Source organism: Acyrthosiphon pisum, chromosome A2 (genome assembly GCF_005508785.2).
Source record: "Acyrthosiphon pisum isolate AL4f chromosome A2, pea_aphid_22Mar2018_4r6ur, whole genome shotgun sequence".
Taxonomy (NCBI): domain Eukaryota; kingdom Metazoa; phylum Arthropoda; class Insecta; order Hemiptera; family Aphididae; genus Acyrthosiphon; species Acyrthosiphon pisum.
The window spans coordinates 95,972,635-95,989,578 of NC_042495.1; the positions used below are offsets into that span (position 1 = coordinate 95,972,635).

At 33.8% G+C, this 16,944-nt stretch overlaps 2 protein-coding genes across 2 annotated transcripts in view; one reads left to right on the forward strand and one right to left on the reverse strand.

Moving 5' to 3' along the window:
* The window catches only part of LOC100573364 (protein mono-ADP-ribosyltransferase PARP12), a 7,460-nt gene extending 4,230 nt beyond the window's left edge, over positions 1 to 3,230 (forward strand). The window contains exon 3 of the mRNA XM_003245745.3: positions 2,567 to 3,230. Within this exon, the coding sequence (XP_003245793.1) occupies positions 2,567 to 2,892 (326 nt within the window). The 3' untranslated portion in view covers positions 2,893 to 3,230. The remainder of the gene's footprint in view (positions 1 to 2,566) is intronic.
* Positions 3,231 to 6,930: 3,700 nt separating this feature from the next.
* LOC100167247 (ras-related protein Rab-3) lies at positions 6,931 to 15,505 on the reverse strand. Its single transcript, XM_001944660.5, has 5 exons — positions 14,803 to 15,505; positions 14,354 to 14,611; positions 14,064 to 14,182; positions 13,572 to 13,743; positions 6,931 to 9,350 (listed from the first exon to the last, which is right to left on the reverse strand). The coding sequence occupies exons 2-5, from the start codon at positions 14,573 to 14,575 to the stop codon at positions 9,207 to 9,209; spliced, it is 657 nt and encodes a 218-aa protein (XP_001944695.1). The 5' UTR covers positions 14,576 to 14,611; positions 14,803 to 15,505; the 3' UTR covers positions 6,931 to 9,206.
* Between the last annotated feature and the right edge of the window lie 1,439 nt (positions 15,506 to 16,944).

Genomic DNA, 16,944 nt, shown 5'->3' on the forward strand with positions numbered 1-16,944 from the left:
TTTTACAACATTTGATATTCACTCGATTTCTTACGTAACAATTTTCTTATTTTGTTGTAATTAAAAAACGAGTGACTGTAGAAACTTGAAAATTTCACTGAATGTTAATATTAGCATTTTATATATACGATAAAATTTTTAAAATAATTTGACTCTTTTTGAGCTGTTTACGGACATTGTAAGTTTTCAATTTTTTTAGTTTTTTTTTTCTATAAATATCAATAAAGTTTTATCTGTTGGGCCAAAAAGTGTATAAATTTAATACAAAGCTCCTGATATATTGTTACAATATCAGTTGAAAAATATTAAAAATACATAGGCACAATTTTTTTTTATAAGCATTTAAAGATCAAATTTGGACAAAATTTATCAAATTTTAATTTGAAAAATTATTTTGTAGTTAAAAATTTATAAAATGTTCAATTTTTGTATCTAAGAATTGAAAATTTAAAACAAGATTCCACGTAAGTAATTAATTCTGTTACCAAAAAATCTAAAAAATACATTTACGCAGTTTATTTTTATAGTCATTTTAAGTACAAATTTGGACGAAATTACATATTAAAAACCTAGGATAACTATTTTAGTTATTTTGTTGTGATTGTATAATATTATTCATGGGTACTTGAAACTTCTAAAGTATACTATTATATATCTATGATAGTACCACGGTTTTTTGTTGATGTATAACGCGTTATAAGTACCTAATAAATATTATGATATGATTAATTTGGAATTTATTATAGGTACCTAATATAATATTATGTCTTATACCTAGACTAACATACCGTCTCCGCTCAGAATCGTTTTTCTTATACAATGATATTATATCATTGAATTCAAATTTAATACCATCCATTATACAGTGACCCACTTGTAACCTACTGTACAGCAGAGCGAAATCCACTTACCCACCTTTTTTAAAGTTTGTTTGTTGATTAAATAATACGCATCACCAAACGCATTTCATACCCACCAAAATATCGTTATAAAAATATTATATTTACTGAATCTGCTCAGGATTTCTACGCAAGTTCCCTACAAAATCGATCTTTTTTGTTATTGTTTGACTTTCACTAAAAATATTATTATATAACTTTTTTTTGTATAGAGGTTATCAACGCGCCATATAGCGTTTTATTTAAAAGTGAATTTACCTAATCATATAAAATATTACAGTTTGAAAATTTGAAAAATTAAGTGATTGTCGTTATATTTTAATGAATCTGCTACTTTTAGATTCTGAGCGGAGCGAAAGAATGTATTGATATGAGATATTACAATGATGTGTGTTCTTTTTTTTTTTTTTTTATCAACATTTGAGTAGTAAAAACATTCCGATTTTCGAAATCACCATTTTTCCTGATAGAAAAATGAATCTAGTTGGTACTTTTGGGAGGTCAACATTTAAATTCGAAGTAGTTATAAAGAGCGTAAATAGCAACTGTATGCGTGTGTATTGCTTGTCGATATTTTGAATTTGAAAATACTCAAATAAACATAATAAATTGTTTTGTATACTATCCAAGGCGTATAAATATGTAAAACTTATTGCAAAATCTTATTTGGTGTACTCATAAAATAATATAAAAGTAGACAAAATATAGTTTTTTTTTCTTAAAAACTATAATATTTCGTCAATAATCGTCATTAGTTTAACTATTTATACAATAATATGAAATGAAATTGAAGTGTTCATCAATTTATCTATATTGGATAAGTTACAAAGATAGTATATAATCACCCCATTATGAAGTTACAATATTGTTATTAACCCGCATGTGGTCAATGTACAATGTTACAAATAATAAGATAATACCTAAACCTATTTTATAGACATACAAATTAAATTATTTTTTTCACTGAGTTATACCACCTGTTGAATCACAGTCTACTGATTACAAAAATATCATATATTTATCAATATATTTGCTCGTTACTTGTCCACCTTTTTCTTTTCTTATTATATTATATCATAATACGTTGAAACCTCGATAAGTCGAAATTCAAGGAAAATGAAATTTTTAGACGAAAAAAGTTCAAGTGGACATTACTGCCATATGCAACAATAAATTTATTGTGCCGATAATACAAAACATTAAATCACATGATTTTTACAACTTTTGTGTTCCTAAAAGCATTTTTTTTCCAAGTTGGATTAGAACATACTTAGTTTAGTAAAATAAAAAAAAAAATGTTATATTAATTTCTTAATTTATTGATACATTTTTACATTTTTACATATTATCAATGATTATAAATACTAGTATTTCTCAACAAAATTCTCAATGCCACGTAAACATTAGGAAATATTTCTATTAATTTATTTTTGCATAATATATTATATTGTAATAACTGAGTCATTAAACAATAAAGTTTTAAAAAAAAATAGTCTTATTAAATGTTTTGTACTATCGGCTCAATAAGTAAATATTTTTGCGAGCACAAAAATAAAAAAACAAAACGATTTCACACGCAATACAGGCATGCAGTAATGCCCACAGTACGAACTTTGTCTCATTGTTTTTATTAATCTGATCGTTTCTTTTCTTTTTCGCGACCACAGACACACGAGTGATCATGATATGCTGCGTGGTGGTCGGCGATACTTACGTGATACCGAAGCAGAAGTTTGCGAGGAACCAGACGTTTGCGGGGAGCTCGTTGGTCGTACCGCCCGGTCTTGCGGACACGACGGTCAGCCACAACGGCCGCGTGCACGTCAAGTACAACGATAACGAATTTTATCCACTGTACTTTGTGTACTACCAGCGAAGACCCGAACAAATGACCAAGAGCAAATATTTCTGTGCCAATCGCCGGGCGCAATCGGACCAACTTCAGTTGGTGGATTTACTGGGGGCTATGAGTATCTCCAACTATAGACTGTAGTTGATGTATTATTAAGATTTCTGATCGTTATATTACTATAATAATTATGTGTTAAACATAATTATTGTTTTCCGGACAAAAAATATTGTCATAATATATAATGTCTGATAATTACATACACACTAATAATATACTATTCAGCGTTCCTAACGCACATTGATTTGTTTTGTACTTTGCTATTCTTTAATTTTGCCATAATTTATTACCATGGTTCACGAATTTTTGGGCCAACCGTTTTTTTTTCTTTGTATTTCGTTGCTGAGGTGGCGTGTTTTTTTTTTGTTTACATTTTTATTGACGCTTGTCAGTACCTATATTCATTCTCGTCGTCATAATTATTATATACGTTGGTAATAAATATAGCTTTCACGAGAACGATCCCTACCAATACTTAACTATTTATATTTACGTGTTATTGACATTTCTAAGTTAAGTTCTAAGTATACGTTAAGTTATAGGTATACATGCAAAATTAGTATGTTTAATTTTTTTTTTTATATATAATAATGTTAATATATTGATGTAAGTACTTATTTTTGCAAATAAATAGATAAGAAAAATTTAATTTGGTTTCTTTGTACAGTTTGTATTTTTTATAATGGATTAAACATTTTGAGATATACTGATGATGTTAGTGACCTAGAAAAATAATATAAGCACAGTAAAAGTTTTATGAGAAGGCCACACAATATTTGGTTTGTTTATGTAATGTTCTCTGAAACTTAAGATAAGTGAACTCCGCCCCCCCCCTCAAATATTTTTTTGTAATTATTTATTTATCTAACCTTTTATCTTAAAGCATAATTTTTAACATAATTTTATTATCAAGTTGGTATAATACATATATTTTATATTATACAATATTTTACATTTTAAATTATAGTTAATATATTATCTAATATACAAGGTGTCCCTAACAGAATTACCTGATAAATTAAATAACTTTTGTTCTAATCAATGGTTTAACATGTTTTTCTTTATATATAATTTATAGACGCTCGCGCTACAAGTACAGTATTAAATGGCACTTAAAAAACTATTTTCCATCCCTTTCCTAATAAAACCAACGTTATAGTAATTTTTTTTTTTTGCTAAAATGTAACTTAGTGCTTTCGTAAACTATCTAGCTTAGTTTTAAAATTCACTAGCAAATATTTACTCCTAAAAACTCAAAAACAAGTAAAATTTATATGGAAATGGATATTTACAAATTAAAAGGCAGCACGAATTTTTTTACTTAGGTATAGTTAATTTGACCTTAGGTGTGAGACACACTTGCTATTGCAAACTTCGACGTGAGAAGAAAAACCTGTGACATAATAATCAAGTTTTAACTTGAATTTAAAAAGAAAAATAATTATATTAAACTGTACCTACATGTGCCTAGACTGTATAATTTATAATATAACTTATAAAATTAGGTACAATGAATTTATACCATAATTTATATTTTATATATATATATATTATGTATTAATCTCTACAATTGTATTATAAAAAAAATATTTAAAAAAGCGGGTAAGTGGATTTTGCTCTGTTCTACAGTAGGTTAGGTACAAGTGGGTCAATGTATAATGGATTGAATTAAACATGAATTCAATGATAGAATAACATTGTATAAGAAAAACAATTCTGAGCGGAGACGGTTTGGATTTTTTATATTGTTATTTATTATTGTCTGTATGTTGAATTAATATTATGATATTATTATTTTTATTCGTTGCTAGGTTTCTATGGTGATATCACTCCTTCTGGTAAACATTTCGTATACAGGATAAAAAAAACAATAATAAACACCGCATTGTAACACTCGCTCCGCTAAGAATCAAAAATAAATCATTGCTGGTATAGGTATTTAAAAGAAGGATATAGTTTACAAACCACAGTTCTGTTAAAAAGTCTATAAGCTACCTATTGTAAAATGAAAATTGAAAACAATTACCTGAAATCTGAATTCAATCTACCTATTGCTATTATAGTAAAATACATTTCTATAATAGCAAAATGTTAAATATAATATTATTATAAATTAATATCCTTAGTAAATATAGGCAGTCGGCCCGTCTTCGTTCAGAATCGTCTTTCGTGTCCAATGATTTATTATTGAAGCAGTGACTTACCCAATGGCTAGGTACACTCTACGCCTACTCTATACGTGCAGTAGTGCCGTTACCTACTGCCCTCCTATTTAATATCACGCCCGGCGTCCTGAATAGGCAATTTGGCTACACCACAATCGTAGATCCACGACCTTATTATTATTATAGTGACCGCCTGACATGGTAGAAACGTAATACAATATTATAAGCACTCAATAATATTCAACAGCGAATAAACACATAAAATAATATTATACTTTCCGTTATTTATATTATAATATGGCTATATTTTTCATATTTATTATGTATTCCTATCGGTTATATTAAAAAGTAAAAAAATAATTGTTGACAGGAATATGTTCGGTAATAACATGGCTGGGTATTAGATAAATATTAGTTACGATTTATGATAAACCACCGATACTATAAGCATAATAAAATATAATACTATAGTTATTGCAAATTATTAATAATGTTTAATCGGGAATTAATATGAACTCAATAAAACAAACGTATCTATAGATATAACGAAAAATAATATAAACACTATTTACAGTTTATTATTTATATTGTAGTTTTGCGTGTTTAACATGCACCCGTATGACCTAGCACAATATCCACTGCGAATTCGTTATATTACGCTATAATCCCGGCTGCAGTACAAGACCGGAAGTCGACCCCGCGTGTTTTAAACATAATAATATAATATATTATGTACGTATATATACGAACGCTTTGGCTCGATTGCAAATTAGGTCACGGACGATACGGAAAAAAAACAGTCATTGTCTACAAAAACTCAAGGCAGTTTGTCTAATGGGTATATTATATATATTTAATTTGAAATCCGTTATCTGGAAATTGCGGTGATAACGCGCTAGAGGAATGAGTGTTATTGAGATATCCGTCCTGTACGCTATACAAACTATAATGATATTATGTGTATGAATTTAAATGAATATTAGAAAAAATATTTGTGGTAGCGGATGTGCGCCAGCATATTGTAATAATAACAATAATATCATACTTTCAATTATTACATATTATTAGGATATAGTTAGGTATACCTAGTTAAAAAACAAGCCCGCAGACATGAATATATTATAATATTATTATGTATAGGTACTGCAACACTTGGTGTCTGCCTTCGTTGGCCAGCTAATTCGCTCATTATTATTCTCGGTTCTCAGCATAAGTCATATAGTTTATCGATAATTATTGACTAAATTATTGTATCCAGAAAACTAACCTGTAGGTTACCTACATCACTCGATGAGATTTAAAAAAAAAAAATACTTTTCACAAGTCGGTTATTGTTTTCATTACGTTTAGAGAAATTCAAACTGTAAATGTGTTTAATTATATATACCTACTCGTACAAAATATACTAATCAGTATTCAGTGTATACTGTATAGGTTCATGATAGTTCATTTTAATTTACAATATACTTGAGCCTTGGTGTCATTGGGTTATTCAAGTACCTACATTCAACGATAACATTATATCGTATGACCTGTATAATGATAATATAATATTTATTTAAGTTGGACATTTATAAAACTTAAGTCTTAAATAATATATTATACAAACATGTATGATATAATTGCATATACATCTGAAAATATATAAGTTTGAGTAATTTAATATTGACAAGGTACAATTTAAAATTTAACTGTGGACGTAACGCACCCGCATGTGTGGTTTCCGTCTGATAAACGTATAGCATAGCAAGTTTTTTTTCTCTAGTTTTAATTATTTAGTATTTACCATGTTACCTATAACTTAAAGAATCATTATTAAAAATGTATCGAGTGATGCTTTTATGTCATATAATAAGAATTTTTTTTTTATAGCGATTTAGTATTTTTTATGTCAACAAATTCTATCTATAATAATTCAATTAATTGTGGGCCAAAAGGCAAAAATATAATCAAAATATGTAATGAAAATAACTTATTTAGTCACTTGTTATATAGGTATAAGTACAGTATTAACATTTAACGCGACATAACGAAATCCGTTTTACAATGTGCACGTGTCTGTGACTTTAACATGAGAAATAATTCATAAAACAAGGTTAAACTAGTGTACATTCCACTAAATTGTACATAACTAATTAATTATAAATACTAAATGGTTAAAATACGAATACTATTTTGGTTTGATAGTTTTTATTCCAATTTATCTATACACGAAATAATAATTACCTATATAATATATTAATAAATTTGTAATATAATAATAATAATAATAATAATTAATAATAATTAACTTTAGTCAAAAATCAAATACAATTATATATAAATATTAAATATGTATAATATGTATAATACACGTTAATGTTGTTGCTTAGCGTGTAATGTAAAACGGCATATTAAAGTAATTTTTTTCGTTTTTAAAAACGGTTTTCATTTTTAACGGGATAAATTTCAAACATCAAGACCAAACGAACAATCAATTGCTATATTATATAATATTATTATTATTAATTTTTTTCTTATATAATATATAATAATAATAAACTACCTCCTCTATATATGTATATACACGCGTCACTAAAGTGCGCGCATCAACATCATCCGACTAGAAAATGTTTTTTTAACACGAGTACGCCTCTATATATTATTATTATTATTTAATTATTAGTAGTAGTAGTAAGTACTAGTTATAGTATATAGTTCAACTATATTATATATAATACATTTAAAACTACACGCCGAGTGGTGCTGAATATAAGAACGGTCTGCGACAGACTATACAACTGCACTGTAATGTTAAATTATTATTTTACTAAAAAATTCATTCGGGCGCACGCGTAAGTCCAATAACGAAACATAATGTTATAAGATATATTTTCGTCGACGGCGATAATCGTTGACGATTTATCATAATAATAATTATCGATAGTATTATTGTTGTGCAGGTGAACATACCTATTTATAGTATATTATTATAATATCGTTATTATATACAACGCTATAACACGCTTAGTCGAATATTGTATCGTCGAAAGCACCCTAAGAGAATATAATATGGAATGGCATGGCACGGCATAAATATTGTAAAATAATATTATTATATAGCGCACAACATTTATTATCATCGAAAGAGGAATCTAGATCGAGGACCGGCGCTAGACGGAGACAAAAGAAAAAATGTGTCAACTCGTTGTCAAGTACGCTTACGATACGATATAATAATGTTTTATTATTATTATTATATTCACCGAATATTCCGTATTGAGTGTTCGCCGCGAACGTGATCGAAAGTCATCCTGTCGAACGTTAAAATAATTTGATTTTTTTTCTCATACGATGTCACCGGTCGTCGCAGAAAGCACTCTCACTTGGTATTACGTTTTTTTTTTTTATTTTATCATTATTATTATTATCTTTACCATCTTTTTATTTTGAACAAATTTTGAAACGCGCGTAAAAAAACACTGCTGCTGCAGACTTCGGGAGTTATGCCTACAGTGATATTAATTTTCCATAGTACAAACGCGTTGGTTTCTTCCGCTCAAAAACACTTAGTTTTAATTTAAACTTCTCGTCGTATTATATACATAGGTAACGTCGTAATATAAGTGTTGTGCTAAAAACATATATAACGGTCGCGGCTAATATTTTGTGATAACTCGACTAAAACCAAAGAAAAGAAAAAAAAATGATTATTGTCCGGCGTAGAATATAATAGTATAGGTATTATATTATTATTATTATTATTACTATAGGTATTATAGGTACCTACGAATACATTGTACTGTTATATTGTTAAATGTAAACAATATTATGTGACAATTCCGAGGTAAATTTTTTACGAAGTCATCGCTGAACAACAAAGTAACAAGAAAACGGACACACGACGTCTCTATAAAACAATATCTGCAGATGAGGTAGTGGCTCTATCATATTATTATTGTAGAATATCGTTTATAATAATATACAATATACGTATATAATATAATACGTGTGTTGTATGTTAAGTACTCGTCGCTTTTCAGCCTACAATATATTGTATGAACGATCCACTGTCCGAGTTTATCGGTTTTAATATAGATAGTTTGTTTGAAAATGTTGTGTTTTTTTTTTTTTGAAATGTTTAATAATTCTGTTAAGTGTGTCTTTTTGTGTTTCGGTACTGCTGCGACGGGTTTTGTTGTTTGAAGTATCTCGCGGGGCCGTGGTGTGTATCCGAAACCGGGTACGAGACTCTTAACAGTTGCAATTCGGATTGTTTGGACCCTGCGGCTGTTCGGTGAGTCTGGTGCCCTTGGCTCCTGCCACCAGTGTCGGGTCCGAGTCCAAGCTCTCGGACATCTTGTCGCATATGATGTCCACGAGTCGTTCGAACACAGCCTGCGAAAGAAAACAAATTTTCGATTACGTTCCGTGCAAAAACCTGGTCACACGTTCATGTCATAGATATACGTCCATATAAGTAATTTTATTATAATTTATAATAATAATATTATGCTATTGTTAATAATACGCATAATATTAGGTATACCTATACGGTTTGCGCGTGTAAATATTATTCTTATTATCATTATTATTTCGATAAATATATTATATATACATATATTGCACCGACTGACCTACAATACACGTATACAGGTCATGTTAGTTCTCGATTAGGTAATATAATAGACATAATAATATTATTTCAGTAGTTTTATGTTCAAAATAATTGACCAATGTTTTTTATTATGAATTTAAAACGCCCATTCGTTATTTTACAGACGGTGGTCTACGAAACATTTATTTTGGAAACTTTGCTCGTAATTTCCACCACAACTTCAACAGTTAAATTGGAGACGGTGAGGAATTTCAATTTTAATTACGACCGCTTTTCTCGCTTTTATACTTACTAGTCGTGAGTTTTTTCAATTTTAGTACTTTAGTCTTTACCAGATAATAATACAATTATTAATCAAATTATAAAATTGACTATTTAATAGTTTTATAATTTCAGTTAAGGGCAAAAATTGTGAAAAATTATATTACATCAATCTGCATAATAATATAATATAGTTTCTCAAATAAAACATACTATATTATGCAATTAAAGTTCTTTGGTAAGAAATTAAGTAAAATAAATAAACTCTTTTTGGTATTTAGACTATATTATTATAGTAATTGCTTTTTTCCAATTATACAATAATACACACGATGCTAGAATTGTACAGAATTGTATTAGTGGTACATTTCAGTATTTCACAGTTATAGAAGTGGAATGTTATAAGCTTGCCGTTGCAAGTTACTGTCTTAAGTAAATTAGAAAATAAATTAAGATAGATTAATAAATTAAGTTTGAGGTCATGGTTACACTCATATTATGTAGGTTTAAACTTGTAAGGAAGCCAAAATTCGTAATGAGAAAAGTTGTAAGCCATACCTGTTTTACGAAACTTGTTAAATAATTTTCTAAATACATAACATGTAAGTGCGTAAATATATATAGTAACCAAGATTTTGTCGAGTAAAACGACTATATTATATTTCCACGAAAATTGTGCCGAACCGCGACGACCGGCGCAGGTCGGGAAGAAAAATATTGTAATTCCGAAACATTAAGTCGAAAGGTGACACGGCCCCGTGGATAAGCGTCTACGTTAATTATAACGTAATAAAATTAAAAAAGTTTAAAGTCCTCTTTAAATAGGAGACGGTATTTGCAGCGATTAAAACCTTTTTGTCGCTGAACCGTAGTCGCCGTGTGTATTAATATAATATATTTGCTGCCTTTAGGGTGTTTAAAAGAACAATATTCTGAAAAGCGCTAATGGTATAGTTATATTATAATTACGGAGTCCTTACTTCGGAAGTCTGTGGCTCGTATAATATATACAGGAAATAAAAGTTAGGCATTGTTATAAGATATTTACTGTGATATATATACAGCGGCTCACGTGAAATCGCTTTATTCCTGTTAAACTTTTATGATTCACCGTAACACGATGTAATAAGTATGTTTTGAAATTAATAAAAAAAAATGTCACACTCCGCCGTTTGTCAAGAACTGCGGCCGACGTATACGACATCACAATATAACAAATTTAGGTATACCTATAACCGCAAGTACCTACTATATTATTATTATACTATCTGGACGTCGTTGACGAAAAGCGCTGATGCGATATAGAATGGAGCCAATAAAAAATAACGGCGACCCGCCTAGACTGTTGAATTTTATTATACGGGGTATTAAAAAAAGGTTCTTTCGATTTAAAAAAAAATCAGAACATAAATATTCGTTGTAAAATGTGTGTAAAAATAAGTTAAGATATAAGTCTCAAAGGTTAGAATTTACGTCATTCGTTACGATGTTTACGAAATATGCAAGTCGACGACCCTCGCATACAACTTGCACGGAATACATCTACATAATAGCAATAGTCAAATTAGAAATTTCTCATATAAACCCATTGAAGCATGTCGACCGCAATCGAGACGATTTATCTCCTCGTGCGACTTTTCAGTTCGTCAATAGATCCTTTGGAAGAGGAGGGGCATAAAAACGGTGTCTTTATTCACCACCGAGGCCCTAAAGAAAACATCAACGACTATACTTCGAGGACCGGAGATCTCACTGATCTCAGCAGAGTGGCCAATGGCGAAAATATCGCTTATTATAGATGCGTGTGCCATGCATGGAATGTGGGTCACAAACTCACACGCGGAAATTTGTAAACACCGTGGCGAAAACTAATTTAATCGCTAACCCATATAAACCCCGTCACGACCAGTGTAATTACTGAAGTTTTCGCCAATAAACACGATCGGACAAATCGTTTCGGAACACACTCCATCGCGCTTAATATAATAAACGCTGTCTGGTCGGCCGCACACCCACGACGTAATTACGCACCGTTTACGCGGCAAGTGGAAATTATTGTGTAAACTCGCCGCGGGGAGGTCACCGGTTGATCACCGACGTCCTTTTTTTTTCCCACCACAATGGTGTGCTGTACGCGACGTGCCCCCTTTTTCTCGTAGAGGCGCCGTTTTTCCCTCACATCATCGTCCGTGGACCGTGACCAACGATGCCCACTCGAGTCTTTTTTCCCTCCGCGGTTATTATCGTACAGAAAAGACGCGTGTTATTGGGCGTTCGTTCGATACAATCGCGACGTGATTTCGTCTTGAGGCGGATCGACAACTACGTCGTCGTGCGATGTCGTGGTTATTATGGTTACAACTGCAGGTAACCTGCATATTGGTTTAAAAGTCGAACTATAGTGAACTATTGGTATACTCGATTGCGACTTGGTTATTTCACGATACCAAAAAAAATAATGTCCAATCACAACACGATACACGACGTAGCTGTGAATCCGGCTTTACGATCTCCGTCCGGGGACTAATTATCAACGACGAAATACCACCGGCGCGCGCGCTTTGACAACGCGTCATCGCGGGTCCTCGTCACGACGACGATATGATATTATTATTATTATGTCATTCGAATTACCACCGCGGGTCGTAAAACAAAATAAGGTATCCGAAAATCGACCCGGTGGCCCAGTTGACCCACAAGGAAACACATTAAATGCCCGGAAAACGGTGTTGCGCACGTGTCACGGACGGACCGTAGAGCAGCGTAGTATATAGTCGGACTCGATTGATTACTGTGTCGCCGCGCTAGGCGACGACGTCTCTCTCTCGAGCTCGTATATTACATTGAAGTACGGTTTGCCAAGAAACAATATTGTCGGACGCACACATATATATATAAAATAATAGACTGCGGACCCAATTTATCAAAACAGAGAGACCGATTAAAGAGAAGGAAATAATATAATGAAAAGTCGACGCCTTATAATACAGGGCGATTCTTTTGTCGGGAACATCCGAGAACCGAAATTAACTCCGTACGAGTATTTTGAGGATATCGAGTGTTGCGTGATAGCAAGACGATCATCCTGTATGTATCATAAAATAATATTTTATTCTACGATACAGACCGCGTATATTATATAATAATAATAAAATGTTCTCGTGTAACGGCTTTCTATACCTACATGCAGACTGCAGGCAATAATAAATAATAATTCAATGTATCGTGTTCACATACTATATGTGTAACGCGTATCTTGATGGCAGTCGAGGGAGTTTTCGGGGGTGACGATTAATCATTTTTCGACGATAAAACTCTGCGTATACATGTACATACACCCCGCGATTACCACCTACACGCCTCCATAATCTCGACCTGGCGAAACCGCATTAAAAACGACGATAACAGCCCGGGTTTCTAGGCACGAACGACTGCGACAGCGCAAAAATTATAATAACGCCGTCCTCGCGGGATTACGCACATAATAATAATATATTCATAGCGTTATAAATTATGTACAGATGATGTGGGTTTCGGGAAACGATATAAATTATAATAATATATAAGACCCATATACAAATATAAGCACTCGCTCCCCACACTGCAGTAGACATCACGATGCGTATATACACACTATACCGTTTTATTCGATATGCCACGCACCTATTTGATAATACACATATTACGCAGGTATATCATTATATTGTTATAATAATAAACTATTGTACGGGTGTACCGACCTTGACATTGTGGTTGTCTTTGGCGGACGTCTCGAAGAATTCGATGTTCAGCTCGTCGGCCAACGTTTTGCCCCGCTCGTACGATATCACACGTTCGTGTTCCATGTCGCACTTGTTGCCCACCAGTATCACCTGCGCGTTGTCCCAAGAGTACGTCTTGATCTGTGTTACCCTGCGAAAGACGCACGCAAACAAGGGTGGTAAGTACGAAACCATAACGTATAACTGTTGGATTTAGCGCCAACTATTATGGTGATCTATAATATTATTATATTGCGTAGTAGGTCACATTATGTATATACATATACGTGATAAGAACCGGGTGTACAGAGTGGTCCGAATGTCGTGTTTCGAAATCTGAACTCACCCCGTAGCCCCCCCACATCCTTCCGCCCAACGACCACCCCTTACAATGAAATTAGGACTACCCTGCAGGGCATATAGTACCTACACGATGGTATATATATGGGAAAAAAATATATAAAAACTCACCAGTCCTGCACGCTGTTGAACGACTCCTCGTTGGTGATGTCGTACATGAGAATGAACCCCATGGCGCCCCTATAATACGCCGTCGTGATGGTCCTGTAACGTTCCTGGCCCGCCGTGTCCTGTAGGAGGAGGAGACAGTATTATGATACTTATATAATATATTATCATGACATTTATGGAGTATTTTAAAGCGGAAGTTACGGGATCATCGTACCACCGAGACGACTGCTGTATAATATATTACAAGTAGGTACCAAGGGATTGCGATATTATTTTATTATCGGACTCACCCATATCTGGAGTTTGACCCGTTTGTCGTGCCTGAACACGGTTTTTACTTTGAAATCGATGCCCACCGTGGACACGAAGGCCGACGTGAAACTGTCGTCGGCGTACCGAAACAGGAACGAAGTCTTGCCGACGCTACTGTTGCCGATGATGAGCAACTTGAACATGTAATCGAAGTTCTGGTCGGACCCTTCCTTCTGCCATTTACCGTCTTGGCCGGCCATCTTTGCAGCTGTGCGCCCGACAAACGACGGTCGTTGCTGCGGCAAAACAAACGGGCGTTGAGCATAATATTATAAAATAGGCGCGAAGAAAATCGCTCTGTCGCCGCGGTACAGCGGCCGTATAGAAACCTCTCTATAGCGGTACACAGAGAGTATAATACAAAATCCACTGCATCGCGCACTAGCTGCGGTTCGGTTATAATAATATATTGTGCAGTGTGACTTACCTCGTGCGAAACTCGACGGCGACTATATTATAATACTGTTGGACGAGGGGTGGGGGGAGTGCTCGTACCGCCTCCCACACTGCACGCAAACTTGGATAAGTTCCTACACGAGTTCAGACGCTTGTCATCGGCGGCGTCCGTGTACGTGCAGGAGATACGTTCCGGAAATATGCGCACACACTCGCGCACTCGACACACACACACACACACACACACTACACGTACACACTCGTGCGCGGGCGAAGGTATACACACGGCGAGCGAAAAGGATCAAAAGCCCAATCGATATGCGCTACGGCGGCGGCGACGAGACGACGGGGCGCCACCTGGTGTCGCGGCGGGTTTACCGGATCCGCACGAAACGCGCGCGCTGTGTTTTTAATTAATAATAATTATAATAATTATAACAGTTTTCGCGCGCGTATTTGAAAACGGTATCCTGCAAAACGGTATCGGAGAGCACTCTGGGTCCGGTCGCTGAGACGACGCGCGGTTGTCCGGGTAATGTATAGCGGTCGGCGACGAGCTGTTCGAACGGGCAGAGATTTGGCGCGGTGTGCGAGCAACCGGCGGTGCGCGAGAACGTCGTGGGCGGAAAAATTAAACTGAAAACGAGGAGGAAAAATGGCCGAAAGAAAAACGACGGTAGAGCCTATATTGATTTTCGGCGCGGCGAGGACTCGCGCGCGCACACGCGACACCGCCCGACGACTAGCGCTACGCCGCCGCCGCTGCCGTCACCGCCGGGCGGTGGTGCCCTCTTCGAGCGGAAACGCGGGCGCGTGTCCTCGGCTATAATAATAATATATTATCATCGTTTCCGCTCACGCGCTAACCTGTTGGTCGCCGGCTTATCGCGCTGGTCCCCGATCCTCCAGTTTTCGGTACCGTCGTCACAATATTGTAGGCAAGACGGATTTGTCACACCTTCATACTTTTTTAATAATAGGTATAACATTATTTTTATTGCTATCACTATCGTCGCGTTATCATAGTAATAATATTATGACGTCGTCGTCGTCGTCGTCGTCATATTCTTCTTCACACCGCTTCTGGACACCACGTCACGGTGGACGATACCTGCAGATGAGTGATGATATAAAATCAACTTACGACACGTACGTTGTAATTTATTAATGTATTGTCACACGCCGCCAGACATCGCGATAATATTATCTCCGGAGAACAGGAACGACAAAGTTTTGTGTTAAATGATTAGGTACGTACGACGATGATAATATTGTTGTTACCTGGTCTGCAAGAGGAGGACGTTACCGGGAACGCTGGTTTCCGAAAGCTGTGTAAATATACGAATGTTATATTATTATTTTTACTACAGGTGAATACGCGGGGTCCATCGACCACACACACGTAGTCGATTTATTTTTCAGTTTTCGATTTTTTTTTTTTATTATAATATTTACTTTTAACCGCAGCTGTTCCCCTCAAGGTCGTCGTAGTCTGCACGCGCTTAATATATTTTATGAATTATACAAACTGTGACATTATATTATATCGTTCGTCGTGCTATGTGTGGCGGCGAAATTATTCGGTTACACGGACGGTCACGAGCAAAGGAAACTAATGTATAATAATATAGCAATACACATAGGTACTTGAAGAAATAACTAGGTTTTTAATTGACTTTAATTAAATCTTAAATAAATCAACCAAACGACAATAATTATATATATAATAATATGATGTACACACATATATATATATAAATAATATGATTTACCGTATTCGATACTCATATAATATAAAATTATTATGATAAAAGTTAATACGCACACATTATACTTCTTACCTAGTTCTTTCAGGACTGTTTCGACGGAGTACACCGACCGGGTGCTAATAAACAACGAACCTCAACCGGCTCAACCTCATAACCAACGGAAAGAACAAAAACAATATTATGCACTTGCACACGTCATACTTATTTATATATATATACATATATATTTAATGTATTATGAACATATTATTTGATTACGAGTAACGAAAAAACGTAGAAAACAGACGAAATATTTTTTTTTTTAAGAATCAATATGAAACAGCTATATATAATAACGACCCTATGTCTAGTAGTAATATTATTACTTATATTATTAAGTATATATAAATATATTATTTACATGA

Excerpts from the sequence above, each read along its gene's own strand:
- LOC100167247 (XM_001944660.5), bottom strand. The coding sequence starts at position 14,575 with ATGGCCGGCCAAGACGGTAAATGGCAGAAGGAAGGGTCCGACCAGAAC. Across the intron at positions 13,744-14,063 it reads TTCAACAGCGTGCAGGACTG|GGTAACACAGATCAAGACGT; the intron begins GTGAGTTTTTAT and ends CGTCTTTCGCAG. Across the intron at positions 9,351-13,571 it reads AAGACAACCACAATGTCAAG|GCTGTGTTCGAACGACTCGT; the intron begins GTCGGTACACCC and ends TTTCTTTCGCAG.